Source organism: Tetrao urogallus, assembly GCF_951394365.1.
Source record: "Tetrao urogallus genome assembly, chromosome: 7".
In the NCBI taxonomy this organism is placed as follows: Eukaryota; Metazoa; Chordata; class Aves; order Galliformes; family Phasianidae; genus Tetrao; species Tetrao urogallus.
Window position 1 is genome coordinate 30,998,324 of NC_136820.1, and position 26,525 is coordinate 31,024,848.

The 26,525-nt window shown below is 38.0% G+C and overlaps 2 protein-coding genes across 4 annotated transcripts in view; one reads left to right on the top strand and one right to left on the bottom strand.

Moving 5' to 3' along the window:
* Position 1: 1 nt before the first annotated feature.
* Positions 2 to 14,450, top strand: SLC25A40 (solute carrier family 25 member 40; the record flags this gene model as incomplete). Its single annotated transcript, XM_079538135.1, has 11 exons — positions 2 to 18; positions 1,488 to 1,606; positions 3,640 to 3,699; positions 4,875 to 4,981; positions 6,394 to 6,461; positions 6,882 to 7,006; positions 7,960 to 8,133; positions 10,969 to 11,078; positions 11,353 to 11,445; positions 13,648 to 13,720; positions 14,335 to 14,450. 11 exons carry the CDS (start codon positions 2 to 4, stop codon positions 14,448 to 14,450), a joined length of 1,062 nt encoding a protein of 353 aa, XP_079394261.1.
* Positions 14,451 to 18,076: 3,626 nt separating this feature from the next.
* RUNDC3B (RUN domain containing 3B) overlaps positions 18,077 to 26,525 on the bottom strand; it is a gene marked incomplete at both ends in the record, with an annotated part of 38,603 nt that continues 30,154 nt past the window's right edge. Inside the window, 3 exons of one of the 3 annotated variants that reach the window (XM_079538329.1) lie at positions 18,077 to 18,222; positions 19,202 to 19,317; positions 19,680 to 19,826. In XM_079538329.1, the coding sequence (XP_079394455.1) occupies positions 18,077 to 18,222; positions 19,202 to 19,317; positions 19,680 to 19,826 (409 nt within the window). The remainder of the gene's footprint in view (positions 18,223 to 19,201; positions 19,318 to 19,679; positions 19,827 to 26,525) is intronic. The other 2 variants (XM_079538327.1, XM_079538328.1) reach the window with 2 other exon arrangements.

Sequence of the window (26,525 nt, forward strand, 5' to 3'; positions counted from 1 at the left end):
TATGGCGGGTTCTGGGGGGTGAGTCCTGGTGCGCGTTGCTCAGTTGCCTCGTCTTTCGTTTTAAACTCGGGGAACGTAGCAAAACATTCACAGAATCACGGAGTCGTAAGGGCTGGAAGGGACTTCTGTAGATCATCCGGCCCATTGCCATTGTCCTGACACTGGGCACCACTAGAAGGAGCCCGGCCCCATCCATTCGACTCCCTCCACTTTAGGTATTTATAAACAGTGATAAGATCCCCCTCAGCCTTCTAATCTCCGTGCTGAACAGTCCCATGTCTCTCAGCGTTTCCTCATCAGGGAGATGCTCCCATTCATCTTTACCGCCCGCTGCTCCAGAAGTTCCCTGGACTGAGCAGCTCACAATGGGACACAGTACTCCAGGTGTGGCCTCACCAGAGCACAGAAGAAGGGGAGGATCACCCTGTTGGCTGCACTCTTTTTAATGCATCCTAGCATATCGTTGGCCTTGGCCACAAAGGCACGCTGCTGGCTCATGGCCAACCTGTTGTCCACCAGTACACCCAGGTCTTTCTCTGCAGAGCTCCTCTCCAGGAGGTCAGCCCCTAACTTGTACAGAAGGATAAGGTTATTCCTCCCAGCTGTAGGACTCTGCACATACCATCATTGAACCTCATTGGGTTGCTCTTCATCCAACTTTCCAGCCTGTCCTATGGATCAAATGCAAAGCTTAGATCAATACAAATTAATAAAGTCACAACTGTACTTTCTAAATCTGTGCATTTTCAAAGGTATGGCCCTCAAGCCATCGGATTTGTTTTTCAGGTGGTCCTGTGTGGAGCCATGAAAATGGGCTCGTTTGGCTTTTTGTTTGGTTTTCTTTTTGTTTTCTTTTTCTGCCTAGATTTATATTAGCTCCTTATTTCTAGAGTCTGTGCTTACATTTCTAAGGTATTGAGTCCTTGCCTGTGAAACTACACTGCAGGATTTCTTAAAGGAATTAATATTTACTGGCAGCATTAATGCCAGTCAGTCACTGCTTGTTGTTTAAGGAGATTGCTCAGGAAGCCATTACCAACAGGCTGTGATTTGGATTCACCAGGAGACCTCTCTGGATTTTCTCATAGGAACGACAGAAGCAAGAGGGGGGTCTGGACGAAGTTCCCTGCTCTGCTGCAGTGTATGGGCTGCAGGCAGGGCATTTACCTTTGTACAGACCATTGACATGCTCCTAAGGCCTTTGTTGCCGCAAAAATGTAAGGTATGTTACATATTTAATGTGGTTTGTAAAGTATCAGGTACCTTATGTTAAAAAGTTTAGAAAGTTTTCCTGTTACATTTATTTAGAAAACTTAATTTCAAACAAAACCCCACAAAACCAAAAACCTGAGTTCCCTATATTACATTTTCTTACATTACTGCTGCTTATATGTAATGCATTAGTAAAAATTAAAAATATTTTTTACTTCATTTTTCTGCAAGTTGTAAGCACAGTCTTGCAATATACTTCTTCTGTTCCTCAATAGATTTTTCTTCTCCGAGGATAAAGTGATGGCTGAGATGAGTAATAGTAATTTCAGCAAAACAACCACTATTCAGCAGGCAGTGTCCTCGTGCTGCGGAGCTATAATTACATCATTGTTTGGTAAGGCAAACTATTAAGTTTGCTACAGAGAAAATCTTTGCAAAGATTGGTCTTTGGTTTAATGGAGCGTGCTGACTGCATATATGTGGTTTGTAAACTTCTGCTAATATGTTCATTAAGTATGTGTTTTGTTTTTTTTTTTAATTATATCATATATGGTGGTTAATTGAAATCTTTACCCTCCCTGATAACCTTTAACTATTTCTGAAAATGAGAGTAATTTTTTTTTTCCTTTGTCTTTTTTCACTGCTTGCTTTCTGGAAAAACAAACAAACAAACTACAAAAATAAATAAATAAATAAATAAATAAACATGACTTTCCATCCTTTCTGCCACTTAAAAATAAATTTTAAATAAAAGTCCACAGTTCAAGATACAAACCCTGCAAGGCTGTACACTGTGAGATGTCCTCTTCACGTTACCACTGCAGTAGTAACATCGTTTTACTTGTTATGCTGTTGTATTCTGTCAGAGCATTTTATCATTTCCTAAAGCAATTTTAAGGACAGGTTTTTTTGTAAGGTCTTTCAAACTTGCATATAATCTGTGAAATTGAACTTTTACTTTTATTCAGTACTCCAGCTCATGAACTCCTTTCCCATGTGCACCTAAGGAGGCACTGGTTGGTTGGATTCAGTGCTTCATATCTCTTGGAGCTTATTCGTATTTCTGTTACTTTTTGCCTTAAGCTAGCCTTTGGTTCTGACTTTTAACACTGACTAAGCTGTAGAGAAACGTACAATTTTCTAAGCATGACTCCTCCCCCCAAAACCTTCCAGACTTTTATGAATTAGGTTCTTACCAAATTCAGTCTATTCATTCTGTCATTACACAATGTGTCCTGTGATATTAGATAAAGTAGTAGGCAAAGCTAGATCAGACCTCTAGAATTCCCAAGATGTATTTCGAATTTTGTGCATAAGGTTCTAGTTTAAGGTATTGGTATTCAAGGTCTTAGCAGGTATAAGGAGACTTTTCCTTTCTGAAGTGGTACCTGGGAGACTAGGAAGAGTTATGTGCAATTGGCTAAATGATAATAAAAGCCAAATTTTATATAACTGAAATGAGCTGCAGTCACATCGAGATCCCTGCATTTAGATACAGAAATGTGAGCAGAGTATACTGGTCAGCAGACGGACATCAGCAGAGAGCTAAGGAGTAAATATTTGCCTGGGCACAAGCATGTCATGTGCACATTCTGGGTGATTTGACCTAGTCACCAGCTGCTGCTTAATGAAATTGTAGGTTCTGTGTCATATCTGTCCACTGTGCAGATATTTTGGATACCTTGGAGTCTCGCATGGCACTAGCTGCTGTGTGTAGGTAAGTGATTGAAGCGCTGAGTCAGTGCAATCAGCAGAGGTTGGAGAGTGGTCCAGCTGACAAACAACTGCAGTGTTCAGCATGTCTAGGACTGTTGTGCTCAAGTGCTGGATGGAAGCAAAAAAATGTTCCCTAAGCCTACATTTACTTCTCAACAACTCTGAAGTTTTAAATCTGCTCTACACAGAGGAAAGAAGTCCATCACAAATTTAAAGTTTGTTTGTTTGTTTTCTTTTGAACATCACTATGTAGATTAGTTTAATGAAAAAGAATAAATGCATAGAAAATGCTGTGGTTTTTTACATGCTTGAGGACAAAATCTGAAGTTCTCTGGTTTGCCATGTGTAAAAAGTTAGCAGCCAGAGAGGAGTAGCAGAATTGTTAAAAGCACAGCTTTTAACAATTTCATACAAGTTGGCACAATGTGTTTTTTTTTGTGAGCTTTGTTTATCCCAAGCAGTTCTTTGTTCAACTGTTGCTAAGTTAGAAATGACATATAGGGGATGCATAGGTTGGGTTGGTTTGGGTGGTGGTCATTGTTTGCTTGCTTTCCCCTTCTGGCTGATTACATTGTAAAATAGTTCTCATTCTTCTTCCCTATCCCCCATCCCCGATAAACAAGTTGTAAAAGTTCCTGATGAATTTATGTGCACAATTCTACATTTTCAGGTTATGATGTGTTTCTAAATGACTACTTTGCTTCATTTTAGTAACTCCTCTTGATGTTGTCAAAACTCGACTGCAAGCCCAAAGCAATCCGTTCCCCAAAGGTAAGCAATGTTCTGCAGTTGAGGGCGCACTTTGCTCTTTGCTGTCACACTTAGCCGGTTATTGTCACAGTGCTGAGTAGCACAATGGCTTTCTTTGTTTCTCAGTAGCTAAGTTTGTTTCCTCAGTCAGTGAGCTGGGAAAAAAATAATAATTAAAATATATATATATATATGTATGTACACATACTAAAATTGCTAAAGAAAAGATGTGCTACTGAATAGATACAATGGAAAAAAAAAATCTTGTGAATCAATTTCATGTAAAGTAGGCTGTATGATCTCTTTCTCAGTATGGAACAATGTACAAATATTACTCAATTGAGTAAAAAAAAAAAAGCTATTAATACATTACTAAATATTTTGATAAGGGGCTTATGTGGTCACTGTGTTATGTCAGTCCCTCTCCTCCAGAATCCAAAAACTTTGAAAATGAGTAGTAAAAGTTTTATCTAAGTCTTGTCACCTGGGTTCTAAATAGATTAATACATTCTGTGCTCAAAGACTTGACTATTTAGTTGTCATTAATAAATGAGATTTAAAAGAAAAAGAGATGGCTGCTGTAGAAGTTTCTTGTATGTGGAGATAAGTATTTGCAGTAACAGTTGCCATAAATTAAAAAAAGGAAAACGCTTGTGGTTGGTACTTTAGTAAATTGTAAACTCTTCAAAAGTGTGAAAATGTAATGTGGGACTCAGTATGTTTTTGTACTGGCAGCAGAATTTTATCTAGCAGATTCAAAGTACATGATGTAGAAGAAATAAAAATTGGAGAGGATGATCAAGTGCGAATATAGATTTGCCTAAGATGTAATAGCTCCATCCATAACACGGATGCAGGGAAAGCTCAGTAAGAGATTTGAAAGTCAGAAGGATGTTCAGAAAGCACAAAGGTGAACTCAGGACTTGTGTCGTTGTCTTTTATTCTTCAGCAGGTGGCATTGCTACACAGTTTCTCTCCCTGAGGGCAATTTCCTTTCCTTGGCACTGCGAGGGACACCTTTGTTTTCATTTCCCTTCCACCTGGTCTGTTGATATTGACTTTTCAAAGCTACTTTGTCTCTATTTTTCTAACCAGAGATAAATCTGTCTCACCACTATATCCAATTTGGAATTGGTGCAGAGTAAAAACAATCATTTCAAAATGCATTAATTATACTTCTATACACTGTTTATTAGGAAAATGCTTTGTATACTCCAATGGCCAGATGGATCATACGTGTGTTTGTGAGAATGGAGATGGCAAGGCATGCTATAAAAGAAAAGGGCATTTCAAAGGGACTTTGGTAAGGACATTTCATATTTACATGAAAGTGTACATTTTAAACATTTTTAAATGGCATACTGCACATTTTAAAAATTTATCTATTTATTTAAGTTTTTGCTGTTGTTTGAGAGGATATTCATGTGGTTACACAATGTAGTTTAGGTAGTGATTAATGATGCCTTCTTTCTAGCTGAAAATGCAAATTCCTGTGGTAAAATGAGTAAGAGAGCAGCTGCACAGCTTCTTGTTGGACTGCTATTATATTATACATGTGATCAAGGATTTTTCAGAATTCAATATTTGAGAAGAATGAAGTGTTCATAAAGTAGCTCCTTTTACCATGACCAAATTTTATTGAAATTAATATCTTGTCTGAATATTTCAATTAACTTTACCATATAATTTTTAGGAAATCTCTTGGTTTTCTAACTGACATTATGCCGTGCCCATTTCTGCAATAACAAGATAATTCATGAAGAAGAATAACTATCATGTCATCAGATTTTCTTTCATAAAACAGTGCAGTAGAGAAAAATGTAGTAGACGTGGTAGTTTGCCCATGCTAGAACCATTCAAATGTTCTGATATGTTTGCCCAGACCATTAGTAAAATACATGCATTTGCTGCTCAGACACTGGATTTTGTTGCATCCTTTCTCCTGTCATTGATCTGTACCTTCCTGGACTGCAGATTTCTTGATTCAGCGTTATGAACACATCCAGAACTAACAAATACGAAAGAAGCTTGAAGAAAACAAAATGTTAGTGCCAGCCCTTTTTGTAACCTGATGGGTTCACTATCTTCTGAGGCCCTGTAGTAAAGCCTGATCTTGTCCGTATTCTAATCAGTCAAATTTCAGCCTCTTCCTCCCAAAAGATTAAGAAAAATAAGTTCCCTAATATTAGGGAATTTATCTCTTGAAGACGTTTTCAATTCACTGGCCACCAAGGCTCAGTGTTCCTCTGCTGTCAGTGGCCTGGGAAATGTATGGACAGCTGAGATAAGTTGTAAGCTTCCAAATATATCATATATCGTATACAATTTGCTGATATCTTGTCAGGAAAAGAATGTATCAAAGAATCAAGAGTGAATTGCTATTTCATGCCTAGAGACTTTGTTCTTTACTAAAAAAATATTGCAGTCATTAGTTTTGGGGAAGATTGGCTGCTGTGGCCGCTGTATTTGTTCTGAAGATAACTTATTCACAGGGCTGTCAGTTACCAAGAAAAACTTACTAGTTTGGCCCTGCAAAGATGGAAGAATATAGTTAATTTCAAGCACAAATATTCCTGCTCATCTCAGAGGAACTACTTGTATCATTGAACTTGATGGCTATCATAAGCAATTACAAAACATAAGCTGTTTTAGAAACACACTCCTAAAGAAAAGCTTTGCAGCTAATTATTGCTCTTTGCCTGGTTATATTTTTAGGATGCTTTTGTGAAAATTGTTCAAATAGAGGGAATTAAATCCCTCTGGAGTGGACTTTCCCCAACACTGTAAGTAATTTCATTTTTAGACAAATAAGTGATTTTAAAAAATTTGCTGCATCTGAAGTTACAGATAATGGTATCATCAGCTTGATCAGAAACATTTTGGAGTGGTATCTTTCCCACCAGAACTTGCAACCTTTTTGGTATATTCTCACTATATAATCAGGGACATCTAACTTTTCATTTTGCCTTTAGAAGACGTATCCTGTGTACTGTAACTTCCCCATTGGTAGCATCAGCAAATCACAGGATCTGTGTTAATTGTTTGAGAATGTTAGTCTGTGATATTTGCTGGTCTAGATTGTTACTAATAACCTGCAAGATCCAACACAGTTTCCTTACTTAAGCAAAATATCCATACAAGATGGCTGACTTCATTCTCCTGCTTTCCTTGTACTAATTCAGATTCCCTCTCTTATATTTTAGAATAATGGCCCTTCCTACCACAATAATCTATTTTACCTGCTATGAAAAACTGAGTGAAGCTCTGAGGTCTAGACTAGGAGAGGATAATGACCACATTCCACTTGTTGCAGGTTCCTTAAGCAGATGTAAGTTGTCTCATGTTTTGAGAAAAAAATGAAATGCAACATCTGTATTCTGTTTTCATTTCTTCTGCTTTTCCTCTCCTCTCTCTCCCCCCTCATTCTTCTCTTTTTTCAGCAAATTTGTTGTGGCTTTAAAAATGGGTAATATTACATGGAGCTGGGCATAGAAAGGAATCCTATATTTTCCCACCAGTTCTTCAGTAATATAACTCTCTTACTTGGACTGATGTGATTTATTTTGGCTGTTACATTATCCTGGGCTGCATCAAAAGAAGTGTGGCCAGTGATTGAAGGAGGTGATTGTCCACCTCTGTTCTGCCCTTGTGGAGTCCCACCCAGAGTGCTGTGTCCAGGCCTGAGATCCCCAGCACAAGAAAGATGTTGAGCTGTTGACTGTGTCCAGAGGAGGCCACGGAGCTGATGAGAAGGTTGGAGCACCTCTCTTGTGAAGAAAAGCTGAGGGAGCTGAGCTTGTTCAATCTGAAAAAGAAGAAGAGGGTCTGCGGAGACTTCATTGTGGCATTTCAGGACTTAAAAGGGGCCAGCAAGAAAGCTGGTGGGGGACTCTATCAGGGAGTGTAGTGGTAGGACAGGGAGGAGTAATGGCTTTAAACTAAAAGAAGGTAGATTTAGGTTAGATATTAGGAAGAAAATCTTCACCATGAGAATGGGGAAGCACTGGAACAAGTTGTCTAGAGAGGCTGTGGATGCCCCATCCCTGGAAGCATTCAAGGCCAGGTTGGATGGGATCCTGGGCAGCCTGATATAGGAAAGGTGTCCATGCTCATGGCTGGGGAGGTGGAACTACATGTCCTTAAGGTCCCTTCCAACCCAAGACATTCTATGGTTCTTTCCATCAAATATATAAGGCAACGTGAGACTTAACTTCCAATGTTCAGGAAATGTTACTTGTAAATCTTGATTTTTTAAAAACCCCACATTTTTCTCATTTTCAGTTGGTTCAGTTACTGTAGTGAGTCCCTTGGAGCTGATCAGAACTAGAATGCAGTATCACACCTTGTCCTACAAGCAACTGCACTTGAGCATCAGGAGTAAAGTGGCCAGAGAAGGGTGGCTTTCCCTGTGGAGAGGCTGGAGCACTACTGTTCTGAGAGATGTGCCTTTCTCAGGTGGGGTTTATTTCAGATAAAAGTCTGCATCGTGTAAGATAGTTTTTTTTCATGATTCTTTTGCATAGTTTTTTGTATTTTTATGTTATTTTACAAAAATGATTAGCTTTAAGAATAGATTTACTTTTTCTCTTTTGAGTGTTTGTCTGTAATTTTGTTTATGGATGCCAGATTGTGTTCAGTGTTACTTTTCCCTTTCCCTGTGTTCAGACTGTTTCATCTTACATAAAGTCTGTTTTTAAGGCTTTTGTAGGAAATGTTCTCTACGATAGGTACACTGGCTATTTCCTTATAGAGGGACATTCTGTATTTGTGTTCTGATGCTTGATCTTGAAAAAATGTACAAAGACAGGGCAACACAGTAGTGAGTGTCTTCACTAGTGAGTGTCTTCACTAGTGAGTGTCTTCACTTTGCTAGCAAGATGAATGAGTTTGTGTAACTGTTCAGAAAAGATGAAACTAGAGCACCACTTGGCAGTGCAGCTTCAAAGCTGAAAGTCTACAGGAAAAGTCTGACCCAGTGCTATACTGCAAGATAACTGGGACAAAGGAGATCACGTGTTCTCCCATTTTGTTAAAGCTCTGCTGTCTCTGCATTTGGAAATAATTGGACAAGAGTGCTGAAGGACAGTGTTCCAACTTAGTAATGCCAGTGGTTAAAACCCATGTCTCTTTGAGGCCCTTCATTGTCAGGGCACTTGGGAATAACCGGGCAGTAGTTGTTCTCAAAGCTGTCTCTGTCCTTTGGATGGTATCAGGAATCACACCTTTAAACACCTTGTGTTGGTCCAGAGAAATGCTTCAAACCCATTTTCAGATATTTAGCTTAGAGCTGCACTTAGTTCTGGTAATTTACAGAACTGCTATTTCAGGTGTTTTGTTTTCAGTATGAATAATACTCTTTTGCTTTTGCTTTGCTACTGGCAGATGTTTAAACAAAGTACTTATGCTGCATTTCCTTCTTAAGGATATGCTGTTCCTTGATGAGACTTAATTTCACATTACGTGATAAGGAAGGCTTCTGAACGTGTGAACAAACACTTTCTTTAAGACTAAGAGAACAGTATTCAAAATTCATCTTTTGCTTGAAGGGCTTCCTGTCCAATATTTATTTGCAATTCACTCATTTTCTCTGTCTGCCAAATGCATTTTTCTCTTAGAGCTTCAAAAAGGATTCTAAAATTCTTCTTCTCATTCTTATTGTCTGATTACAAGTAGAAACTCTTGCTCTACTACTGATGTTTGTCTGTGGAGACATGGCAGGAGCCAGTTGTCTTTCCCTCTGATGCTTTTAACAGAGTGGAATGATCAGTTTGGTATGAGAGTGCACAAAGGGGAGGGAACCAAGGTGATGTGTGTGCTCTCTACTCTTTTCACATTCTTGTATCCAAGCCTCGAAGCTGATGATATAAATGATGAGTATTTAATCTTGATTAATGTTTCAGAATGTGTTTTCTGAATATTTTTCCTTATAAATACTCTCTCTGCAGTTAAGATGTGCTCCTTTATTACCTTCTCTTTGAATGATACACCAACAGCATTGTGGGTTGTGGTATTTTTACAGCAGTCCTCACCTTCACTGCAGTTAGCTTTCTCTAGAGGAATTAAAGTCAGTGCAACAGTTTGTATTAAGAAAGCAGCTGCTCTGTGAGAACTCTCAAGTAGCACAGAATGACAGTGTTAGCAGCACAGCATAGAGTCCCGCTGTGTTAACCCAGGTGTGAATGATAGCTTCCACAGTGTTCCTTGGACAGCAAGCTGACTTGCACGAAACTCAAGGTGTGAGTGTCTGATAGAAGCACAAGAGCTGGATTAACAGTAGCGGTTGAGTTATCAAGCAGTGTTGCAGAGAACATACATGTGAAATGTACGGGGGGAATGGAGTCTTGCACATGCTCCAAGTTTGGATTTAGATAATCTCTACTAAATTAGGGTTACATGTATTTCAATAATAAGTTTTCCCAATCTCTGAGATACAGCCTAATTTACTTTTGCAAACTACTGGAAGCCTGGTTTCCACAGCAAGAAAGTACTTTGATATTTCTCCACCGCTACACGATGCAGAACTCAGTACTGAATGAGTCACAGCTATCTTTTAGGGTGCACACCTCTCATTTGCAGTATGTATTCAACCAACTGCACAAGGAAGCACTCTGTAACTCAGCTCAGTAACTTCTGCATTCTAACTAAAATTTATTAAAGTAGAAAGAGTGCAGCTTATTGCAGCAGAAGAGAACAAAAATAGGTGTTACTTCTGAAAGTTTTTCCTCAGAAAGCCTCTGCGAGGACTGTGGAAGGCAAGTCCCTGCTCAGTAATTCCAGAGAGCAAAGCCATATTTCTTGGTTGTGTCAGAATTAAATGTTATATAGCATGGTCCAAAAGAATATGGGACAGGCTTGAGGAACCTCTCATCTTCTATGAAGCACATTTTTGTTTTTACCAAGATTTATGAAATATATGAAATATCCCTGAAAACATGGAAAATAATTAGAAACTTCAATTTTGATTTATAGAATATCACATTAAAATAATCTGTTCTATGAGTTTTGTAATGTTTATGTTAGATTGTCTTAAGATGGGAGATACTTTATGGGGATGACAAAATGATTTGGCTAATTTGTATCGTATGAAATTTGGAATATGTGTATGGAGATAAGGTGAACTGGATGGGCTGTCAGAGAACAATTCTGGTTTCCTTTCAAATTTGATTTCTCTTTGATTCTATTACTGCTGTAGAGTTCTTACATCTGTCACTGATAAAAAAGTTGAACTGAAATACAAATGTGTTGTAGTACAAGGTTTGTTTCTTTTGGATTTGCTTTTTATGACCACAGCAGTGTACTGGTATAATTATGAACGTTTCAAGAAGATGATGTGCAAGAGCGCAGGTGCACGTGAACCAACCTTTTGGATTGCTTTTACTGCAGGAGCAGCATCGGGCTGTGTAAGTACGCATTTTTGTTTCTACTGCTACTCTTATTATCGTCACTAACCAACTATTTATCTACTTACAAGTGAAGTGGCTTTACATGATTCTCTCAGAAATGATCATAGAATGATAGAACCATAGCATCTCAGGGTTGGAAAGGACCTACAAGATGATCATGTGCTTGGAATAACTAAACTAATTTTAAGTTGTGTGCTGCTTAATGTAAAAAAATGACTTTTTACTTGTTGGTAATCTAACAGTAGAACTGTGGCTTGATTTTTCCTAATAGATTGCAGCTGTCGTGACTCTGCCATTTGACGTAGTGAAAACACAGAGGCAGACTGAAATTTGGGAGAGTGAGACTTTACAAAGTAAGTTGCAGGTCACGACATTGTTAAACAGCTGTTTTTAGCCTGTCTGCTAACCACGTCTGCTGTTGAACACTCAGAATTCCCTTAAGATTGGATTGCTCAGCAATTCCTGCAGAACTGTTTAATAATAATCCACATGTTTAATAAATGCAGTGAAGCTGATTCTTCTAGCCGCAATTTAAAAAACAGAACCCAAAAGACATAATGCTTAGGTATATGGATTTTTGATAGGCACTTTAAATATTCATCTCTTCAGTTTCTCTATGATATCACTAAGCATTTGTCTTTTCCACATTGAAACACTTTGTACAATAATACTTATCTCCTAGGATAAAAGCAGTATCTCATAAATGACACAGAGGGAAAAGGTGTGAGGAAAGTACAACTCATAGTAATATGTGATATAAATTACAAACAGAAAATCCAGAACTATTACAGTAAGGCAGACTGACTGCCAACTTACAGATGTTCCTATGTGAATGGGGAAATATTTCAGCTCTTATAAAACACGCATGTGAACTGGATTCTATTGAAAAAGTCTTTTCAGTTGATGAAAATCACGTGAAAAAATGTTTGCACATTCACTACCAGTTGATACTAGAAAATAAAAACAGCCGTGTAACTCTTAACACATTTTATTTAATAACAATATTGGTTTTTTGCTAGAGTTTAAGCTACAGAAAAAGTGCTTTCTTTGCTCAGGTTATGTATTTTTAACCATTTTTTTGGTGTGTGATTTCAAAGAAATGATTTTTGAGGGCATGTCAGTAATTACCCCATCAATTTTAAAGGACAAAGGGATTTCTTCTTTTTGTTCTCTGTTCAGTAGAGCGCCACTACGTTTTTAGAGCAATTCAAGTTGTATGTGAAAATATAGCTTTCCATCACCTGGGAATCAGTGAGGGACTTCTATTAAGCTGAACACAAGTTAGATCATGGCTTTAAGATTAAATAAGAGTAGAAAGATGGAGTAACCAGAAATGAGGTTCTGTTTAGAAGCTCATTTAAAGGCACTCGTCCAGAAAGATATCATGAAAACACACTGATTGCATTTTGGCATAAGGTTTCATTCTCTTAGGTAAAATATCTTTTTTCTGGTGTAATTCTTGAAAGACATTTATGTTTCTTCTGCAGAACTGCTTGAGATTTATAAAGTCAAATATAAATTGTTACTGTGTTTCAATTCTTCCCTTGTACTGATGGATGTAAGAATTCGTTGCTCTTTGAACACCTCTGAATCACAGCTAGCTGCCTAATATTTATTTGGCTGATACGAATTAGATATATGTTTTAAATTTCAGTATGGTAATCTCTAACTGGTATTGGTTGCATTCTTTCCAAATGCAGCTGTTGTCAGAGCTGGATCCTGACAACGCATCTACAGTTTCTCTACTATTGCCAAAATACTTCACAGCTTCCAGATGCTGTAGGATGTTCCTCATAAATGCATGTTATGAAATTTTATCTAAAAAAATAAGATCTTGGCTTCTTCCGTATTACAGATCAAGGAAAACAGCACGTGCAGAGTGAAGTACCACAAAAAACTCCTCTGTTTAAAGCAGCTGCACATGTCTGCAGTGCAGATGGCTTCTTGGTGCAGTTGCTTGCGGTATCTTAATCATCTCTACCAGGGCCTGCAGCCTACATGTCATAGATCCACCATTTCTCAAACATATATGGTTTGGGGGTGTGAGATGATTTTCATCAACTTAGACTTTTCAAGCTTTTGTAAAATCTGCAAAGTGTCCTACCTTAATTATTACACTCATTCTTATGACTCATTATATCAGTTCTCAAAACTTACCTTTAGATCCACCTTACCATAAAACACAAGTTCACTTTTGAAAACGATCTTTTAGCTGCATGTATAAAGTGACCTGGAGTGAGATAAGCTCATGTGAAAGCTATGCAATATTTTCAGTTATGTCAGTTACTCCAGTAGCAAATATTGTCTCTGTAGAATTTACTCTAGGCATTACTGTGATCTTTTTCTATGTCATGCTATTTTAACTTCAATATTAATTTACATACTGCATGAATTTAACATTCTATATAAACAACTTCATATATACATACCTAAATTATAAGTTAAGATAAATTGAAGCTTATCATTGCATCCAAAGCAACATTTGATTTTTAATATTTTTTTTTTCCTGTGGCACTGCCTGTACTGTTTAATTCACTGTTCTGTTGTACTGCGTTGAGATCCACAGAGGGACTGTGCGTCTACCTGGGCAGTTATGAGGAAAATTGTTGCTCAAAAAGGGATTGCTGGATTATTTGCTGGTAAATCTTTTGACATCTTTCTAAAAAAATCACACTAAAGTTTTTTGATTATTAACAAGCCATTGTTAGATATTAGCATGCACAAATTATGTATTTCCATCTTTGTGAACACACACAGTCACTGTCACAGAACAGATTGTAAAGAAACAGACAAAGTAACAGACGTGCACACATGCAGAGGGAATCGTGTCCCTGTCTTCTTGAATGTCTCGTCCCAGCTGAGAGGCCACCAGCCTCTGCTCCTCCTATGCCAGCAGCTCTGCACTGATGCTGCAGGGAGGGCCCAGCCTGCCCCCATAGCCACCTCTGCTGGCCTGGAGCACAGCAGCCTGCAGGTCAGGCTGCTTCACCTGTGTGGGAAGACAAGCAGGCAGAAACAGGAGGTGCTTCAGTCAGGCAGCCTGCACAGATGACAGATGTGAGGGCATAATGTCCTTACAGTGGTAACGTCTCTCATCAGTAACACTGCTATTTTGAGAAACGTGGGCACAAAGAACATCCCAGTGCTACAGGGTTATAGTCTGGAATCAATATAATATGACCATTTAATGGCACTAGAGTGCTTCAATGTGAAAACAGATGAGAATGAATGCTTTCTTTTCTTTTCTGGGCAGGTATTACTCCACGGCTGTTTAAAGTTGCTCCTTCTTGTGCCATAATGATCAGCACATATGAATATGGGAAGGCTTTCTTCAGACATTTAAATGAAAAGACAAACCAGCATCCTTAAGACTCCTTCATCCAATTGCATGAAGTCAAAACACATGGAGAAACTTCATTTTTTCACTATTTCACAAAGGATAAATTGGCAATTTTTTCCTCCTTAAGAAAAATACACGGCCTTGAAATGGTTACTGAAAATTTTGAGAGTTCTCTCTTGCTGCTACAAAGGGGAAGAAAAAAAAAAAAAGGCACTTGGACTGTTGGACTGTTCCTCAGTGATGATTAAAAAGGAAAAAAATAAGCCTGGCCAAAATGATGAAGAATAACAATTGCCACTCTTAATCTTCAGTCTGACTAAATATTTTGTTGGATGTTTAAAGTAATGTTTAGACAATACTGTAGGTAGCCCAAGGAAGAGACATCTCCGTTAGGAGGCTGATAGAAAGTAAATTCAATAAGGATTTGCTTAAGCTTGCTTAATACCTTTTCAATTGCGTGAATGTTTATTTGCAGCTCCATAATTTGTGCAAATGGATACTTTTGATTTTCAGGTTTATTTATAACAAGAAGTGTTTCAGGTCAAGCTGGAAAAAACATAGCGGCTATTGGAATCCCAGAGAACATCACGAATCCACTGCCAAGTGCTGCAGTGGCTTTTTAGTTCAAGATAATATTTTTAGTGCATGCTCTTACTGGGAAGCACACCTAGGCACTGAAACCAGCTGTGCTAGTGTGCTGGAGGAACGTTCCAGAACATTCACACGTTTGTGACCCCCCCATAACACCTTGTAGATCCCAGAAAAACTCCAAGACAGAGGCAGGCTCCCTTCCAGGGAGCATTCCCCATGCATAGTCTGCATAGACAGCAAAGTCTTATTCTACTCTGAAGGCGTCCCAGTGTGTGTTTCGCCTTGGTAAAAACTCAGCACACACTCTGAAAACGCCTTAGTTGTGGGGAGAGACATTAGGCAAGAAGTTTACAGCGTATGGTGCAGGTAGGACCTCTTGCCGTGGCAGACATTTGACACTGTTCCCCCTGTTGTGATTATAAAAGTAAGTTTACACCTTATTTTGAGCTTCTATAGTCAAAAGAGCCAAGAGAGCCAAAAGACAAAAAGCCGTAACAGCAGATTTTGGGCCGCACATGGGATACAGCAACAACGTCTCTCTGTTGTCTGAGAAAGAATTTGCTGCAAATTCACTAATACTGTGATTTGCCAAATGCTGTTATTTTACCTTTTGTTTGATTAAAACAGAGACAAAAACTGGTGATGAACGATGATACAAAATGTTTAATTTACATGCAACATTCATGGAACGTCAAGGCAACAAAACATACAGTTTGGACATTTTTTCAGTGTGGTTTTTTTTTCTGAAAAATGATTAATGTTTAAAACTGAGAAAGACACACAACTGATTTCCCATGCACAAAATGACACCCAGAAACTCACAGCAGTGTCAGACTACATAAAAGACTTCAGTTAAATGACACGTGAATTTCACACCAGTAGCTCCAAGAAAAGAGCCATCAGCTAACATGACTGAAGATCATGATCATAGTCCCCTCCAAAACACTGATGAAGTGGGAGAAGCATTTAACAGCAAACAAGACTGATTAAATCACTACACCTCGATGGAGGATGTTAACTTTGGAATCTGGATTCCCTTGTATTGTATTCACAGTAGACATGCACTCTTTAACTTATAAATCAGTATTTAATGTTACTCAACTACCAGGAGAGAACAGGTACTTAAGCGTAACAACCAAAAACAGTTACAAGAAGGAATGGACATTCTGACAGTGTGTGAAAGGATGTGATATTCTGAGTTCGTTACAGAGAAATTAATTGAATGGTTTCATGAGGGATTAAAAAAAATAAGGCCTGTAGGATTTTGCTAAGCCGCTGTAAAATTTCCTGTAGGATTGGCCTCCACCCTTGTTTTCTCCATGGACACAGTAACCTCCAGCACCATGGGCTAGAGCTCAGCAGATACAGCTTGAACCACACGCAGCAAAATCCAGCAGTGCCTCAAGTTACAGAGACTTCAGCCTCTCTAAGCGTGAGGCTCATGCTGTCAGTTTTAGTAAAGGTGAGAGTGAATTCTTTTTCTTTCAAGCCCACCCTACAACGAGAAGATTATTGTGGTAGTGCCAAGGTACCATTACAAGAGGCAAACCAACTAAAACCATACAGTGTAGTGACATACTGTAAACATCTGAGAGTAAGCAATTGAAAATCTGTCTTGTATTGCAACTATCATGTAAACAATTTATGAAACTTCTTTGGCACAAAAAAAGCATTTTCCCTAGCACTTATAAATACAACATACTTACATGCACTTAAGATTTGTTTAAAAAGTTACTAATCATATTGAGAAGCATTACCTTGATTAGCAAAATTCTTAGATAAAGGATCCATTATATCTTACAAAGAATTAAGAATATAGTTTGCAATTCAAAAATTAGTTTGCAAACTTTGAAACTGTAGACTAATCTGGAAAGTTAGTTTCATTTAAAAAAATGTTACAGGCTGTTTGTATCAGTAATTTAAATCAATGGCAAATAATTTGAGAAAACTGACCTAAGTAAGTTCTGCTGTATTACCTAATCAAGGAAAATACCTACTGCACTACTACAGAAATGAGAACAACCCTTAGCATGAGAATACTGTCATTACATTGCCTTTGTTTCCCCTTTTTCACTCTGCTTAGCTGAATGTTTTCAGTGATTTTTGTAAAGGTGAGAGCGAATGCTCTTTCTTTCCAGCCCACCTTACAATGACCAGACTGTTGTAGTAGTGCCAAGGTACCATTACAAGAGGCAAACCAACTGTAACTGTAATCTTGCCAATAAATATGAGCCAAACTTTGCAAGGAGCTAACCTTCCTCAGTCCCTCTTTTTCCAGTAAGACCAATAAGCCAAGAAATTTCTCATATAATATTAAATTATCTGTAAGCCAGGTCACTCAAAAGCTTGAAATTTGGCAAGCTTCCTCAATATTTACAATTTGCTAAGTATGCTTGACTTAGATGATCAACTTACATTTGTTACTGTCATGCAACTTTAAGAATTACTAAGAGTGCTTCAGTGTGGTTCTTCAGTGTGATTCAGCTGTCTCATTACTGCCATGATGCTAATAGGAATGCAAAATCTAACACTGAATCAACTTGAGAAGAGCTCTTGATAGGTTAAATACGCTATTTGAGGTCCTATGCAACACACACAGATGAAAATATGGATTTTTAAGTAAAATATTTATTTGCCTACAAAGACTGGCTTTAGGTTTTCCTGTCTCTTCTGCAAGAGTTGATCTTTAGAGCACTGAAGAGAAGCACCAGGCTATAGTAGAACCAGGCTGATAACCACTGCAAGGAGAAACAAAGGTTGTGGCAGTTAAGTAGGAGACTGATTTCCAAGTGCTTCATTTTAAAAATCAGTCAGAAGCATCAGAATGCGTGTCCTGTACCTGACCAAGAGTTAAAACAATTCAGGACTAAAGCAGGAAATTTGAAAAAGCCCTCGGGGGGAAGAAAAGCTGGAATGAAAACTTGGAGAATTAAACAGGTAACCACGAGAAGAAAAAATAAAGCAGCTTATTTTTGCCTTTGAACTAGCAGTCTTCATTGGAAGTCATATTGTGGAACATAAACCAAATGCATACAACATAAAGTCCTTCCTGCTTGCGTGCATCTCAAGATGGTGTTAAGCCTGGACTTGTCATCTCTGTCGTGGGACTTGCAAGATATTCACTTGATTTCAGACTTGTGAGAGATTTATAGCTTGCCACTGAAGTAAGAGAACCACAAAGACCAAGCAGTGACGGAGTGTCCTCCTTTCCTGTTAAAAAAAAACAAGAATTAAGCTAATCATCACAGCTAAAGATGATCTGAACACGAAAAAATGAAGGAACAAAAAAAAAAAAAAAAAAAAGTTTTGTTTAAGTTAGTATGAATTATATGTTACTGCTTCAGCACATACATACCTCACAAATGCACTCAGACATCATTAATTCCAACCTTCCCCACTGATGTGGAATAGAGATTCCTACCTCTGCATCACTGACTGGGCTGTAGTCAGCCTCCCACAAAGAGAGGCTCAGAAGACACTAATTCAAGCACTGGCTTTAGTTGAGTACACTAAATGGAAATGATTTCACTAATGCATCATCAGTACCCCAGTGCTAATTCTGAATACAACTGAATAGGATTAGAACTGGAATCAGAACTGAATCAGTTTGCATTCATAGTATTTTTAAAGTCAAAAGTTATGAACAAGTAAATGTCTGCATGAATTTGGTATCTTGTGAGATACAGGAAATTTCTTAGAGCAATTTCACTTCTGTGCCCGAAATACTGCTGTTCCACAACTTCTCCAAGCATTTCTCTGCTTTTCACAATTGCCCACTAGATGGAGCAGGTAAACTTTGTATACACACAGATTTTGAAAGGGACAGTGTATTGCATTTCTATATTAGCACTGCCCACAGCATGTTCCTTTAAGTTTTCTCTTTTGAAAGAGGAGCAGAATGGGATCACCACTGGGACAATCCAGAAAAGGGAAAAAGTAACTTTAAATATTTCATTTAGCTATAGGAGGAAGACGCCTTTCTCAGGTTCTGAGATGGAGAAGAAACACATTTGAAGCTTGGCCTTCAATACAGCACAAAGTCCTATAATTATTGGGAGTCAAGGAACAGACGTGATAAATGCAAACTTATTTGGAAGTTAACAATGGCCCTTAGAGAAACTGAAAAAAATTGCATAATAATGGAGAAAATATGCAGTCCAATGTCCCAGACCGAAGATGCATCTCATACCTTCGTTTAACAAGTTTATTCCATCCTGCTTTCCGTCCTGTGAGTGACCTGGATCCAGAGAGGTTTGAGAAAGGCTGACGTCTGCTGAAAGTTGGTCCAAACTTTGAAAACTTTTCCTGTAAAATAAATAATAATTTTTAATATCAACACACCTAATGATCTCAATAGAAATATTTATCTTTAGAAGTTTTTTTTAATAAATAACAAAAAAAATCATTCTTTTCTTAATAACTCTTCTGTGTTTTCTAAAACACTTATTTTCTAAAGCAAGGGGTTTTTTGTTTGTGTTTTGTTTTTTTTTTTTAATTAATTCAAAGGAAGGAAATTTTTATGGTGAGAGAAACAATTTTTATGCTAGCTGATCCTTGTGCACCGTAACTTGCTATTCCTGTAGGATATGCTTAAGAGTATGCTAAGGGAAATGTATCATTTTCAGTTTCTCTGTTTCTTTGAAGGCAAGTCAAACAATTCAGCTTACTCATCCCATTGCTGATTGTGCTTCCTATAGAGTAGAGTGTCCAAGGCAACAGCATTGACATCCAGAGCTCCTGGGGAAGGCCACTGATTGGTGAGGTGAGTAGTCAATTCTTGTCTTGATCTCAAGTCATTATTCTTTAGCACAGTCCTGCAAACATAGGAAACAGTAGATCTCAGCATACCTACTAAATGCCCAAGTCAAGGTTCTACTTAAAAAATAAAAAATAAAATGACAGACTGCAGTTTTCAGAAGCAACTTAGTAACAGAAAAAGATTAAATAATATTAAAACAGTATTAAATAAAAGTATTAAATAGTATTAAAAAAAAAAGCAGTAGCATTTTAAAAATGCTTTCTGCCGGGAAGATGGTAATTAACAGACCAACTTTTTCCCCCCACGGCAGGATGGCTGGAATAGATGATTTATAGGGTCCTTCCATTCCTTCCCATTCTATGACTCTACTTTGCAGCCCAACGATCAGAACTTTGTGTTCTTTACTCCAATTTTTAGGGCATTTGAAATGCAACCTGCCTTCTCCCCACTCCCAAATAAATATTTCTGCAGAATGAAGAGAACACCAGACGTACTGACTTTGTTACAAGCTTCCAGGTAAAATACAACATGTAATAATTCTGCTTTGTGCCACCTTACAGCTTTTAGTGAACTCTGTTTCTAAATTACTGAAAAGGCATTAACAGAAGTACCTTACAATTCAAATTAGTTTTGCCTCTTATTCTCACAAAGCAGATTAGTTTCCTGAAGTTTTGGAAATGAGGCAGCTAGTACACTAACATCAGAAATCACCTGCTAAAAATCATACAGAAATAAGGAAAGTACACAGTTCTTCAGGCTTCAAGACAATGCCAGCCTTTTTCCAGTAGCATAAGGCAACCTCCAAGCTATGCTTGTGTAGTAGCATAACTTCAGAAACACAAGTAATATTGCTTATTTACCCATAAATCACCAAACTGGGAAATTACCAGGCAACAGTACAAAGCTGCTTAACAACCTTTGAGTATCCGTGCCCTAAAGTACACAACCTGTGTAACTGTATCTCCATACTGAGTGCACTCAGTTGAAAGCCAAATATGATGTTGTATCTGAAATACCAACCTGCACAGCAAGTTGAAGATCTGTTGATCATACGTGTACACTGAATGGATTCATGAGTATTACTATCAGTATATTTATTTTTACAATGGAGCTTTTACTCTTGTGGTATTTGAACTGTTTATAGACATGAACATCATTCGGTAAGGAGACATAATCCTACACAAAGAGCCAAAATACCCCTAAAAACAAGGTGAAACAATAATAAGTTCATCAAGTAATCTTTAGTTACTGAATTCGAAAAAGGAGGCAGATAGACAGCAATTTTGCAAGAGAAGCTGTTCAAGGAACAGAGTAAACAACACTATGTTCAGGAAGTTTTTCTCAAGACGATGAATTCCCTCAGCCTTCACTCAAGTAAACAATACATTTTCCTCCTTGGGACATCCCTCACATTCTGCTGTCTAAGGCATATATAGAAGAACCACTTCCATGGCCTGCTGCCCTCCAAAATCTCAAACATCCTGTGTGCTACTCACTTCCCTGGGTATTTCCCTAATCCCACAGGGTACCTGGAGCTACATGGGATTGTTAAAGGTTTGAGGAAAGCAAATCAAGTGATGACGAGGTTTGCTAGCTGGTCTGTCTATACGACCTCCTCACCCAGAAGGACTTGCCCACTTTTCAGTGGAAGACACCCTGTTTATATTAACAGCTACACACACAGTAACTAACAAAACTCATACACATGAACATGTACTTGTGAATTCCCATCCGGGCAACTCCTCTGTGTTATTACCACACAACACAGCAGCAGCGTTAAGTTCTGAACAAATAAATATGCTGAGCAAGGAGAACAAAGCACACATGTGCAGGCAAGTTGGTAATAGCGGAGCTTCTGTATTTTACATGGGCTTCTATACTCGGGCTTGTCCCACAAACCTTCATGCTACAGTAATTTCATCCTTTCTGCATGGCAGGGAAATAGGCAGCAAGTTGGATACAGAACTCTCTCTTCTCTTGTTATATTATTTTACATGTAAAAATAATTTTGAATATACAAAATCAGCCTCACCACAGTACGTAGCTTTCACAAAAAAGCAATAAGGCGATAAGTAGTAAGAGAAAGTATTCATAGCAGGTGCCATTTGAGCCCATCCATTCTTTCAACCTTGTAAGTTATTTAGATGTCTGCCTTCTCACAGTCGTTTTTAAAGCACAGTAAGATTTAGCTGCAGCAAAGCCTTGTTAATAGCCTGCAAACAGTTGTTCTCCAAAGATAAAGAAAGGCACCTACAATTCACACATATTAACCAGACTTCTAAGAGTCAAAGCATTAAACTGCACAGCTTACATTATCTTAAAGCTCAGTCATCACGAGGTATCACACAGGCTTTCAAAAAGGAGAAGAAATGGACACAAAAGTGTTTACCACACAAATTAAAAAGGAAGGAAATCCGATTGAGTTTTAGTGGAAACAAGCATGCAAATGCCAAAATGCTCAAAGTGAAAAATGACACAACTGCACTGAGCACTGCCCTACCCTACGTATTGGTAAAATGAGCCATTCTGGAACAGGCCTCAAAAGACAATTTATGCAATGCAGACTGAATGTCTACAGCAGCACCGTTTCTCCAAAAGCAAGCACTGTAACTGGTGCTGATCAGCTCCGGGCTGCAATACTTCAGTGGCTGAAGTATAGCTTTTCTTAATAATCACCATGACTGCAATGAAGACTGGGAGCTTTCCTCTGCATGCTGACTGAACAGCTGGGCAGTAAAAAGGATACTGCTATTGAAACTTGTACATCTGACAGTATAGCAACATAAGTTTGGTGTATAAAAGCCTTCTGAGGAAAAATCAGAATAAAGATTTCATAGGAATATCAGTTAAATTTATATATTTCACAAAACACTCAAGAATAAAGTGCAGACTTAGTATTTTCTGTTATTTACACACACACACAAAGGAACTCCTTGGATCTTGATAGGGAAATACTTCAAATCTGTGGCAAACAGGCAACAAAAGTTCACAAACACAATGATGCCGATCTGATATTCTATATAGAATGCTAGTGAAAGCAGGTAAATGCAGTAAAAGACACTGAACTGGGACTGTGTATGTACAGCAACTTTTACCCTACCACCTCTGCTGCACAGAATGAGCCACTGGTAAGGAGCACCAGCTGTTGCTAACCTCCCACACCAGCTGAAAACCAGAGTGGCTTGAATGCCTGTAGACTAAGAAAGCAAGTTTCCAAGCAGAGGTTTTATAAGAAGTATTTTATCATAACTCATAAGCACCACTTACATGGAACAAAATCCATAAAATATTATAAGAATAATAGTGAAGATTGAATATACAGATCTGATTTTAAACAAAATTCAATCTTAAAATTCAATAAAATACTCTTCTATTGTTAGTGACTTTGTAGCTGTGATGACTTAAGATATGGTTTGGATAAGATATTTAAACAGAGAAGTGCAAGTAGGTAAGTTCAAAAAAGGGAAGAGGAAAAGAACAAGGAAACAAAAGGGTTTTAAAGACATTAAAAGAGAAGGAAATAGGACCAATTTTTAGAGTAAGCAAGCAAACAAGCATCTATAACAAGCTGTTAAGCCCCTTTTCGTCAGACCGGAAATTGAAAAATTGGAAGTCAAAAAGAAGTGATGAACAATGGCTTCTAAATACAATCAGCTCAGCCACGAAGTTGTTCCAGTGCATATCAATAACAGATCGCATGATTGTCTGAACGAATGAAAGGCAGCACGGGAGATGTGGCTGAACAGAGGATAGACATGATGAGACCACGGAGTGCAGAAAGTATGGTGTACAGTAGGGAGGGAATGTGTGAGAATTTATTAAGAGAGCAGAGGGCTTAAACTGATTTATGGTACATCAGCTAGTTTGGCCATGAAAAAATTATCGTCTGTGAATGCTTGTGAACTTATTTTCCTCCATCCACTCATTGGCATCTTCTCTACTTAGAGAAGCAAACACCTCCATGTGCTTTTGACTTTTTATTTGTTTAAGGAGTAGGGAAAAGATATCAGTGAAATCTCCTGATGAACATCTCCTCCAACAGCATTCACACATCGTGCCTTAGTAAGGTGCTCTCCAGAATATTTACTCACTGATTTACTCAACTTTGATTATCTTGAGATGTTTATTTCATAACTTACAGTTCTGAAATGATTTCCTAAGGATGGGCAGAATATCATTATCTGTGGTACACATGCAATAATAAAATGCAGCCAACAAATTACAGTTCATCTACAACCATGCTCCACTGTATGCCACCTGTTCTGCTGTTCTGATAAAATCAGAACACGCAGGAGCTGAGAGAACGGATCACTCACTATGGTCAGGTTTGTTTCTGTTGGTAGTGCTTTTTGGGTTTCTTTTTGAAAGAAACATTTAAAATACATTTAACTCATCAGCTAAAGCCACAAACGTTCTGCCTGCACTAACATTGCTTTTGGCAGCTCCTTCTCCAGAAGATATGAAATGACCCCCCTCACTTAACACATCTAACACCTCTGCAGCTTAAAACAAAACCTGATTTGTTTATTCATAGGGGGGAGAAGAGGACTAAGTGCAAAATGGAAATGATACAGAAAGGTGTTTACCTTTGATTTCTTTCTATCTGTACCAGTATTACCCCTGGTAATTTAAACACAAATAAGAAATAATCTCAAGTGTAAATCAAGGTAATATAGAAAAGACTCATCGTGGTCACCAACTAGAATTTTCAACTCATTTCAGCAAGATTTTCCCTGGATCATCAAATTTGGATTCACCTCACTGTAAATTTATTAAATAGACTTATTTATTAAATAGATTTTTTTTATTGTTTCATAAACAACTCAGTTCTGTTTTCAGTTATACCTAAGAAAAACCAGTAATTTCTTACCTGCAAGTTTAATTTCTCCAAATCCAGAAAATGCCAGTCCAGTTGGCAATTTGCCCTCCTACCAGCAGATGAAGACAGGAAATAAACGAAACAGACTAATTCCCTAAGAAAGGGAATTATATCAGATGAATGCTCCAGTTCAAGAACTACCTGAGTAGTGAAAAGTAAAAGTGAAAATAAAAGCTTAAAAAATAAAAGCATTTGAATAAGAAAGAACAAGCTTTAAAACTTTTATTTAGGACAGGAAACATGGAATGCAAACTCAAATTGATAGCATACATGAACATAACCAAAATCTGTAAGAGCAACTCTAAAATAAAAGGGAACTCTCAAACTGTCAGTACTGCAGCATGACAGCGAGATGTCTGGACTGGTATGTCGTTGGACTTTGAGAAATTAGATCAGCAGGTATGAAAATGAGTTACTTACCAGTGGATTTTGATGCTGCAAAATATCAACTCCCTTAGGTGTGTGCCCTGTGCACAGACACAGTACTCCCCAAATCTGCCTCCAGAGCAGCTAGTTCCCAGCAGACTTTCTAATGGCAGCCGCTGCAGTGGAAAAAAAAGCAGGCATGTCCTACCACACCAGTTTTCTTCCTGCTTCTGACTGGCCAACAGATCTTTGTGTGTTAACAGCAACAGTACTAGTTGTGCCACAGAAGAGATCCCCTCGATGCTTCTTCACCAATCTTTTTAGTCCTTTCTCATCTCCTTGTGATCTTGAAAGAAATCCTCCAGTAATAAAATTACTGTCAGCGATTTCATAGAGCTTTTGATCTCCTTGACCCTTGGAGTGCCTCCTCTGACAAACTTACATTGAGAACTACCTGAGCTTGGCTCTTGACCTCTAATCTAATTACAGCAGAAATGTTATTTCAGAGTCCAGACATCATCCAGAATGGATCGAAACACACAACAGTGCCTCAGTTTGAGTGTGCTCACAGAAATACCACAGCTGTCCTTGCACAAATAACCCAGCCTGACTCCTTTGGAGGAGGAGGACAGGCACAACCCAAGCAACTGTCTGACAGAAAGCAAAAAAAAAAAAGTACTGAACTTGAATTGCAACCAAACTATTGAAAAAGTTCAGGAGAGCTTTTAATTCCATTCTTCAACTACCAGCTCATTTCTGTGTTGTGAAATGGAGGACTCCTAGAAAACAGCTATTTTTTTTGACAGATTATAAAATTTGCCTTTTGTAAATAACCTCTCAAATGGAATTTGCTGTTCAGTGAACTGTAGGGATATATTTTTCCACATCAGTTACATAAAGACAAACTACCTATCCACAGATGAATTCCTTTGAAAAGGAAACAAGCAAATATATGGATACTGACTTACTTTCAATGTATGTATTTTTTAAACAAAATAAAATTAAATAATATTAACAACAAATCCAGCATGATCTTCCTGGTAGGTACTCAAATGGCTACCAAGCTACAAACAAACCCACAACCAAAACAACAGCATGATGGAGTTTCAAAGTCCACAGCAATTACACAGCAATGCACAAGCACTACAAAATACTAACTTTTCCTATCAGTTTTTAGAAGCAAACCTCTAGGAAATGAATGAGGGCTAAGAAATGAAGCAAGAAAAATTGGAATCTCAGAAGCAAACAGTAATGCAAGATTATTTATATAAATGGGTAAAGCACACAGAGATCAAATTCAGTCCCTGTTATCATACTTAAGGACTAATGGTTACGCATTAAATTGGTTTAGCCCGTTTTTAGCTGATGCTACCTATCCTGTTTGTGCACACTGCGAGTATCAAATTATTTCAAGCCTTTTATAAAATCAAAGTCTCACATTCATGTACTCTAGACCCCTAGTTTGGATAATTCTTTGGAGTTGTATTTGGAAGGGAATTAAAACATGAA